The 9,357-nt window shown below is 54.9% G+C and overlaps 1 protein-coding gene across 4 annotated transcripts; it reads right to left on the bottom strand.

Annotated features, from left to right (window-relative positions):
• Positions 1 to 6,773: 6,773 nt before the first annotated feature.
• On the bottom strand, positions 6,774 to 8,906 carry CNFN (cornifelin). Of its 4 annotated transcripts, none has more exons than XM_004780429.3 (5): positions 8,864 to 8,906; positions 8,141 to 8,323; positions 7,579 to 7,689; positions 7,087 to 7,223; positions 6,774 to 6,998 (listed from the first exon to the last, which is right to left on the bottom strand). In XM_004780429.3, the coding sequence occupies exons 2-5, from the start codon at positions 8,175 to 8,177 to the stop codon at positions 6,909 to 6,911; spliced, it is 375 nt and encodes a 124-aa protein (XP_004780486.1). In that variant the 5' UTR covers positions 8,178 to 8,323; positions 8,864 to 8,906; the 3' UTR covers positions 6,774 to 6,908. The 4 variants fall into 4 exon arrangements, with proteins under 4 accessions (XP_004780486.1, XP_004780488.1, XP_004780487.1 ...); XM_004780431.2 differs by having other exon boundaries at positions 8,141 to 8,187; positions 8,864 to 8,905; XM_004780430.1 differs by having other exon boundaries at positions 8,141 to 8,261; positions 8,864 to 8,901.
• Positions 8,907 to 9,357: the final 451 nt, after the last annotated feature.

Genomic DNA, 9,357 nt, shown 5'->3' with positions numbered 1-9,357 from the left:
TTCTTATCCCTGATATGGGGAGCTTGCTAGGAAAGTGTGCTTGCTAGTCCCTTCCTTTTCGACATCATCACATGCTCCTCTGTACTGAAGAAATCTGGCCCTTGGTATGTTTCTCATTGCATACTAGCTTTAGGCCTGAGGCCATTCGAATCCTGTGTCTCAGTCAACCTGGGAGTCCGGCTGAGACCTTGGGCCTGTACATTAAGTTGGGCCCCAGGATCCGCTACAATCCAGTCTCAGAAAGACGTGGACATGGGAAGGGATAGCGGATTGTCATATGGCAGTAGAGACTGGGCTGGAGGTTCTCAGAGACAGATGGTCAGATTTCCGTAGCAAAGGGAAACAGAGTAAATACAATTGTCAGATTGATTTCATTCCCATTGGAATGGACCACATTGGCCCTCCTGTAGCTTCTCCCAAGCTTGCTGAATTTCGAACCTTCCCTTGGCTTCCACTCCTGGGATATGGAGCTGGCATTCACACAGCCAGCCCTCATTGGTCTGTGGCAAGTTTCCCTTGTGGTCCTGTGCTCAGAGAGAGCAGTCAGGGTCAGATATTGCCAAGGAATCTTGGGCTCCTGCTTGTGACTACATGCTGCTTGGCTGCATGGAGGAAGGACTGGAATGGGTGGTCAGCTGGCTCTATTCTTTGACTCCCTCTGATGCCTCCATTTGGAAGAGCAGATGGTGAGGGCAGGCAGAGTATTCTGCCACTCCTGGTGAGGCCTTTTTCTGAGCATATTCAGGGAATATTGACCAAAGGCCCAGTTGCAAACACAGGAGCTTCCACAGAGAGTAATCCACCACTGCTTCCCCTGAATGACTGCTATCACTAGTCACTGGCTTGAAGGGTGGAGAAATATCTAAGGCCAGACATGGTTCCTCTTCTTTCTAAAGGATGAATGGAAGCCTCTGGCTGACCAGCTCTCTGGTGTAGCCAGTGGAGATTTCCCGTTGCCTGAATCCAAACTTGTGTCTTAGTCCTGAGAAAGTCAACTCATTGGGAGACTGGGCTAGTGCTTCCATTCTGAACATGGTTGTTTTGTTGCAAAGGCAGGGTTGTGGGGTGCGCATGACTTGGGGTAGGGGCAGAGTGAGAGAATCTCCGTGGAGACTCCCCACAGAGCATGCAGCAGGACGAGGACGTTCCATCCCACCACTCATGAAACCCAGCTGCAACCAAGAATCAGATACTTAATGCACAGAGCCCACCAGGTGCTCCTATCTTTTTCTCTAACTAGAGGGACCCTAGAATCATTCCATGTCCGTGTCAATGAGCCATATGCTCCCTTGAAAGAGGAGACTCCCACAGATTTCTCAGGACTGAGGTTATGTTGCAGGGCCCCTCCCAGTTGGGTTTCAGAACAGAGCTGCAAAGACAAGGCCCAGAGGTGGGAACCAGTGTGCTTTATTGGAGGGATTGGAGAGGTGGCCAGTGTGACCCAGACCGAGTGCAAAGAGGAGGTGAGGTTGGGGACAGGCAGGTGGTGCCACCAGTGCTGGGTAAGGCCCCAGATAGGGTTTTGAGTTTTATTCCCAGGGCACTGGGAAGCCAAGGGACAGGTGGGTGAGGGAGGATGACAGGATCCGATGTGCCTGCTCAAAATGGGTCAGAGGGGATGAGACACGACAGTGGGCTGGACTAGGACGGCAGTGGGGAGGGGGTGGGTCAGGGACAGGTGCAGGATGTATGTGGATGTTGTAGGGGGAGGGGAATCCAGGACGACCTCGACCTTGTGGCCCGAGCTCTGTGAGGAAGGTGGGGGCCATCCATTACCATGGGACAGCCTGGGGCTCGTGGGGTCAGAAGTCCAGCCTTAGGCTCTGAGATGCTCTGTGAGCATCATTCAGTCAGGCCCAGCCAGGGAGACAGACTGCTCTGCATATTTCAGCGGAAGGAACCCAGTGCAGGGGATTGGCTGTTCTGGTCTGCTGATCAGAGGTGGGACTGTGAGGCAGCACCAGGGACCAGCTGTCACCTTGAGGCTGGAGGGACAAAGCTCAGATGGTGTCACTGACCCTAGGACCAGAGTCACCCAGCTCAGCAGGAGTCCCAGGAGGCAAAGCTGGGGATGCCGCCCAGGGTGGTGTGTGTGAGTGTGTGTGTGTGTGTGTGTGTGTGTGTGTGTATGTGCGCACGTGCGCTTTCTTTCCAGTCGTTGCTGCCTTGAAGATGTGGGGGTTCTTCCTAGGGGCTGCTCCCTGACAGCACAGCCACCACCTTGGACTTTGGAGCTTCTGGTGGGCCCTCTTGAGGGCCACCCCCATCCTAGCCTTCTTGAACTTGGGACTCCTTTTTGCAAGACTCCATCTGCCAGCTGCGTGTTTGGACCTTGTGGAGCTAGTCCCTGTGCCTCTTCTCTGCTGGGGGTCCCCTTCTATGAGGCTGAAAGAGGGAGGAGCAGTTGAAGCTGCAAATAAAGAATGTGGAGAAGGCTGGTGTCTGAGCGCTGTCTGCATGTAGCGGGGGTGGGGGTGGGGGTGTGTCTTGTTCTCTGAACAGCACCCAAGTGTGGATAAATCCAGTCGGTGTGCTTACCTTGGCCCCTCGGAGCCCCGTGGCTTGGCCTGGCTCCACTCTGTGTCTCCTAACTGGGGTGGGAAACTATTCTGCTAGTCCCTAGAAAGGGCGGTCCTGGGGGAGGTGACCTCTGGCCTTTCCTCAAATCCCTGTGGCAGGGAGACCCTCCTTTCCTTAGGAGGGAAAACAGATTCTCTAGGTCTGGGGTTTGGGTTTTATTCTGGCCTCTGACAGAAGAGTGGAGGCAGACAGACGAAGATCCCACAACTCTGGATTCCTCGAATCCAAGAAGGCTCTCCCGGCCCAAACAGGGAACGTTGCAGCCACCTTCATCTCTTTGCCAGGCCCCTAGGGCAAGCCAGAGTGTGGTGCCAGTGGTGGAAATGGGCCCTCCGTCGGCCTCGTGGGGCTAGGAGGTGAGCACTAAGAGGTAAGCACCATGCCTTCCCGTTCAGCCAGCCCCCAGGGCATAGGCTGGTGGCTTCCTCTGATGGTTAGTCGAAGACACAGCAGAGAGGAGCACTTAGGGGGTGTTTGGGTCTCCAGTGTGGTCCACGAAAATCATCGTATTTTCAGATTTATGGGCAATGGAAGGGATTTTCGGGGATGACTCTGCCCACACAGAAGTTCTGCCCTGATGAGCTGTTGGTAGTGCCTCGCCTCCATGACTTGACTTTGAACTGGTGTCTGCTGAGAACCCATGCTAGGCGGTTCACTTGGCCACATTCCGGCCCAACAACTGGATGAGGGAGGTAACCGGTGGTCCCGTTTTGCAGATGAGAGGACAGGAAAGTTCATAGACATCATTTAGCTGTTGAATGACAGCTGCTGGGTGACTCAAATCCGAATGCCTGACCACCGGGCCCCCTCACTCCCTGAGGAGGGAAGCCCCAGGGAATAAAGGAACGAGGAGGAGACAAGGTCACAGAGAAAGCAAAAGGGATGTTGTGCAGGTTCTTACTTTGCCCACCTAGCTGAGAGCTGTACCAGCACAGAGCGGGCACTAGGGAAGGTGTTTGAAGTGACCAGTTTCTTTGGGAGATGAGGCACCATCTCCCCACCAGGCAGCTCACCAGAAGCAGGGCGTGCTGCCTTGTGGAGCCCAGGCCAGTGGCACAGTCATCCTGCACCTCCAGAAAGGAGCTAAGGAGGTTCTTCAAGACTTGCCTGCGTTACCATCAGACCTTTGGTAAGGACCCTTTCATGCCTCCTGCCTGGGACTGTGCCTTCTGGGGCAGAGCATTTGCGCTGTGACTGGGTCCTTTCCCTGGGATGCAGAGCTGCCCTCTCCAGCTCTTGTCCATACTGTGCAGCTGCCCCTGTATGGATACCCTATAGTAACTGTCCTCCCCACCCCAGTTAGCTGGCACCTCCCCCTGCTGCCCATGTACTCAAATGCAAGAGACTCAGGGAGTGTGAGAGAAAGCCTGAACAGGGGAGCATGAAGGCCTGGATTTGGGGGTCTATCTATGGCTATCAGTGCCTACCTAAGGGCTTCAGGGAAAGGGGGGGGACTACAGCACTCTGGGTAGGGAGTGTTGGATGTTTGGTGTGTCTTTTACTTCTTTCAACATCAATGCTGGGAGGTACAGGTTTGTGCCCCCATTTTACAGATCTGGAAACTAAGTCCCTTGCTCAAGGACTCAGGGCAGATAAACAGGTGAGCCCAGATTCTGATGCAAGCCTGCCTGACAGTCCATTGCCACCTCCACCGATTATGTCTAAAATCACATCCCTTCTCTGTGTCCATGTCTCCCACCTATGATCACTCATCCCCACCAGCAGTGGGCTCAACACTGTTTGAGGTGCTGGGGATTCAGTAGTAAATGAGGTCGCTGCCCTCATGGAGCTGAGAGGCCAGCGGGGAGCCAGATAGTAAATAAGTAAATGATGTGGTATGTATATATATGGCCAAAAAGGGCGATGAAGGAGGGGAAGGGGGCTCAGTACTCGCTATGGACTACAAGGTGGAAGGGAAGGCCTTTCTCTTAAGATGGCATGTGGGCAGAAGAGAAAGAATGAGCCATAGGGACATCAGAGGGAAGAGAATTCCAAGTTGAGGGAACAGCTAGTGCAAAGGCCCTGAGGTGGGAGCACAACTAGCATTTGAGAAACAACTAAGAGACTCCTGTGGTTGGAGTCAGAGGGAATAAGGAGATAAGGTCACAGGGAAAGCAGGAAGCAGATGGTGCAGGTCCTTGGGCCACAGCGAGGACTCCGGCTTGCACTCTGCAGGAAGAGCCACGAGAAGTTTCAGAGCACAGGAGGGATATGACCTAACTCAGGTGTTCAAAGGGGTTTTCTGTGGGAGGAAACTAAGGATGTGGAGATAGGGCAGGGAGCCCAGTGAGGAGCCACTGCATTAGTCTAGGCTGAAGAGGAGGGTGGCTAGAATAAGGTGGGGGTAGCAGAGTAGGGAGAAGAGAGGTTCTGGGTATATTCTGAAAGTAGGACCAACAGAATTTGTTGACAGATTGGGGCGTTGGATAACAAAGTGACTGAGCAGCTGGGAAGATGGGGTTTGCCATTTCCTGAGAAGGGGAGCCTGGGAGGAGCAGGTTTTGGGTAGGGAATCTGGAGTTAGGTTTTATTTTATTTTGAGAGAGAGTGAGAGTACTTGTGGGGTGGGGCGGTAGAGGGAAAGAAAGAATCTTAAGCAGGCTTCATGCCCAGCATGGGCCCGACACAGGGCTTGATCTCACAATCCTGAGATCATGACCTGAATCAAAATCAAGAGTCAGATGCTTAATCAATGAGCCCTCAGGTGTCCCTGGAGTTAGGTTTTTATATTTGAGATGCCTATTAGATATTCCAAGTGAAGATGTCACTGTTGGATCCACAGATGGAGAGAGAGAGAGAATAACAGCAAATAATACAAATAACATATTAGAGTGTTATAATATTATTATACATAATAATATTAACAAGCTTATTAGGCTCACTCTTTGGTCTCTCCATCTGTTTTGCCTCTTGCTAACACAGTAGCCATATGACATATTAGGGATTATCCTCAGAGAGGAAACTGGCTCAGAAGCTTCTTGATTCACTAAGATAACACACAGAAGTGCCTGGGTGGCTCAGCGGGTTAAGCCTCTGCCTTCTGCTCAGGTCATGATCCCAGGGTCCTGAGATTGAGCCCCGCATCGTGCTCTCTGTTTAGTGGGGAGCTTGCTTCCCACCCCCACCCCGCCCCGCCTCCTGCCTCTCTGCCTACTTGTGATCTCTGTCAAATAAATAAATAAAATGTTAAAAAAAAAAGATAAAGCGCCTAGTAAGTGGCAAGAGTCAAGATCAGATCCTAGGTCTGCCCATTTTTTTTTTTAAGATTTTATTTATTATTTATTTGACAGAGATCACAAGTAGGCAGAGAGGCAGGCAGAGAGAGATGGGGGAGCAAGCTCCCTGCTGAGCAGAGAGCCCAATGTGGGGCTTGATCCCAGGATCCTGGGATCATGACCTGAGCCAAAGGCAGAGGCTTTAACCCACTGAGCCACCTAGGCACCCCTAGGTCTGCCCCATTTTGATACCAGATTTTCTTATCTGCTAGTTGCTTTCTTTCTTTCTTTTTTTTTTTTTTAAAGATTTCATTTATTTATTTGACAGAGAGAGACCACAAGTAGGCAGAGAGGCAGGCAGAGAGAGAGAGAGAGGAAGAAGCAGGCTCCCCGCTGAGCAGAGAGCCTGATGCGGGACTCGATCCCAAGACCCCGAGATCATGACCAGAGCCGAAGGCAGCAGCTTAACCCACTGAGCCACCCAGGTGCCCCTGCTAGTTGCTTTTGCAATAAAGAGAGCTGGGTGAATTTAAGGATTATTTTTAGCTCCAGGGAGCCTTAAACCTGGCAGTTCTCTGCTTTGGAGACAAAGGACCCTCCCTCCCCGCCCCCTCCCCCACCCCCTGCCCTGCCCCACCCCTCCAAAAAAACTTGTTAGGATTGTGTGTAGGCCAAGAGTCCATAGGTATTGACTTAGTAGGGGTAGGAGAGGGGCTCTTCTACTTTTTTTTTTTTTTTTTAAAGCATTTTCTGGTTTTGCTGATTTTCAGGATCCCTGCAGAACTTCATTTGGGCAGCTTAAGGGCTTAGTTTAGTGAGGCAGGAGTCTTGCCACTGTCGTACACAGCAGGCTGGGATCAAGGATCTGACTCCTGCATCCTTCCACACCTAGGCATCTTCCCTGTGTCCCCACACCCCTCACCAAACCTCCTTCTCCACCCAGATTCCTTCCCTGGGACAAAAAGAATGTGGGCAGAGTTGGTTTTCAGGTTTTTATTGTGGGTGTATTTCTGGTAGCGGGATAGGGCGGAGGGGCAGGCCCTCCCACGAGAGGGCAGAGAGGACAGAGGGGCCCGGGCGGGACAGGTGGAAAAGGGGGCGCGGGGAGCTTCTTTACTCTCGGATCTTCAATTCCCTCGCCATCTGACAGAGGGCGCAGGGCAAACAAAAGGTGAGGGCCGCCCAGTCGTGCCCAACAGAGCCCTAGAGGGTAGGAGAGAGAGAGAGGTTAGGAGCCCCACCTAGGGTCCCAGGAGGTCCGTCCCCACCCCGGCCCGCGACTCGCACGCACCTGGATATGATAGCGCTCCCGCATGCCGGTGCGCAGGGAGTGCAGGCCTCCGGGCAGGTAGGGCGCGCAGCAGCACTCCCCAAAGTCGTCCGAGATGCGGCAGGCGAGACACAGTGGGGCGAAAGTGCCGCACAGACCTGGGGGCAGGCGCGGGGTAGTCAGAGCTGGTTCCACCGGGTGCCCCGGGCCGGCTCCGCCGTGGGGAGGAGCGAGGGTCCCGGAGGGAATAAAGGGTCCCAGCGGGGGTGGTTTAGGAGCTGCGAGGCAGGGTTTGGAGGGGGAGCTCGGGCCACAACGGGGAAAGTTGAGAGTACAAGGGGGGAGGTTGAGGGTCGCGGGGGAGCTTGGAAGAGGTGAGGTCAGGATCCTAGGGAGTATTGGAGGTGGAGGAAGGGGTGAAGGCAGAGTATGGGAATTCAGGGTCTGAGGCAGGGAGGGGGCGTAGCGTTGGTGGGGCCGCGCCCCCTCCCAGAAGGAGCCACCTGTACTCACAGACGGGCATGTCGTTGCAGCAGTCCGTGAGTCCTGTGTGCCAGTCACTGAGCTGGGTCTGGTAGCAGCTGCTGGCGCACTGGGGCTGACTGGTCACTGGATAGGACATGGCTGCGAGGGTGGTGGGCCAGGGTCAGTGGGCAGCCCGACAGCCCCTCCCGGATCCCACGTCCCTACCGCCCCTTCCTCTGCCGGGCAGACTGGGCGGGGCCACCAGGCCGCCCACGGAGGGGACACCACTGCACCCCCCCCTTCCTTTCAGCCACGTTTAGGCACTGACACCCCAGTCTGTCCCCATCGCCACTGCCTCCTGCGCATCTGGTTGAGTTGTGGGTGGGGAGCTCCTGCAAGTTTGGGGAAGGGTGGGTGCCATTTCCAGGAGGGGCTGAGAGGTGCCGCCGCCTCCTCCACGTCTGGGCCTGGGGTGCTGGGTTCCCTCATTTCCAGGGGTCTCTGGGGTGCAATCAGGCGCCATCTGTCTTCGAAGCCAGGGGTCCCCAGGGGAGGGAAGCCGCCAGGTTCCAGGGACTGGAAGGGTTGCTGGTTCCTCCAGTGATCCCACCTTTGCCTTTCACGTTGTCGTGCATCTCAAACTGCATCTTGCTGGCCCTGAGGAGGTGGCAGCGTTGGGGACGGCAAAGGTGGTGGTGGAGACAGTGGCTGAGTCCAAGGGCTGCGGGATACTGGGGTGGGGGGATGGGCAAGAAGCAGGGGCACGGGGGCTGGGTTCTCAGGGGGAAGGGCGCTGGGGAGAAAGAGGCCAAGTCAGCCTTCCAGCTGGCAGAAACATGGAGTAGGGATGTATGGGGTGAGGGCGAGAAACTCGCCCGTGTCTGTACCACTGCCCGACAGACCCCAGAGGACCTTCCTCATAGCAGAGGTAGAGCTGGAGACAGAGAGCAGGTGAAAGAGAAGGCAGAGTCAGAGACAAGGAGAGACAGAGATCAGAGCCAGTGCCCAATGAGATGCCACCAGTACCACTCACACCTGTCCAGTGCCTTATCTTCTCTGCAAGCCCATGTCACAGATGGAACACTGAGGCTCAGAGAGGTGAGGAGAAATGCCCCACATCCGATGGCCCAGGCCAAGGGGGTTAGTAGAGGTGGTGCTGGGCCCCAGAACTTCCAAGTTCAACCAGCACCACTGAGGTTGAGAAGGTGGACACAGAGGGCATTGAGAAAGACAGAAATGTCCACTGAGACAGAGAAATGCAAGGAGACAGAGAAGTCAGTGGAGCCGGGTGGGGGGGACCACAGAGCCGAGGGCTGTGGGCAGATGATCCTACCTGCAGGACAGCGATGGTGATGATGCGGACAGGTGTGGGTGAGCTGTGCACTGAGTTCTGCCTCTGGCCAAGAGCTGCTTATATTGGGGCGGGCCACTCAGTCCTGGGCGGGGCTCTGGCGGAGGTGCCCAGGGAGCCCAGCCGGTCTGGCTAACCCTCTTCCCCCTACAAGAACTTCCCCTCCCTTGCTGTCCATCTCCCCTCCCCCCTCTTCCCCTCCAGTTCTTGTGGGACCAAGGAAATCAGGGAGGGGGGCAGGGATGCAGAGCTGGGAGGGATGCAGAGCTGGGATGCAGAGGGGAGCAGGCAGAGAGACAGAAGGCTGGAGGAGAGAAGGTAGAAGGGAGGCGTGAGGGGTGCAGCTGGGCCACAGTTCAGAGACAGCAAGAGAGGAAAGGCAGAGAGATGGGGAGGAAATGGGGACACAGAGACAAAAGGGGAGAGGTTCAGGTGGGAGAGAGAGGGAATCAGAGAGATGGAGAGAGACGAAGACA

The sequence above is a fragment of the Mustela putorius genome, unplaced genomic scaffold (assembly GCF_011764305.1).
Source record: "Mustela putorius furo isolate JIRA1106 unplaced genomic scaffold, ASM1176430v1.1 tig00000196_pilon_pilon_pilon, whole genome shotgun sequence".
In the NCBI taxonomy this organism is placed as follows: Eukaryota; Metazoa; Chordata; class Mammalia; order Carnivora; family Mustelidae; genus Mustela; species Mustela putorius.
This window is presented reverse-complemented; position numbering and strand designations above follow the sequence as displayed.

Excerpts from the sequence above, each read along its gene's own strand:
- CNFN (XM_004780429.3), bottom strand. The coding sequence starts at position 8,177 with ATGCAGTTTGAGATGCACGACAACGTGAAAGGCAAAG. Across the intron at positions 7,224-7,578 it reads CTGCAACGACATGCCCGTCT|GTCTGTGCGGCACTTTCGCC; the intron begins GTGAGTACAGGT and ends GCCTGCCCCCAG. Across the intron at positions 6,999-7,086 it reads GGGAGCGCTATCATATCCAG|GGCTCTGTTGGGCACGACTG; the intron begins GTGCGTGCGAGT and ends CCTACCCTCTAG.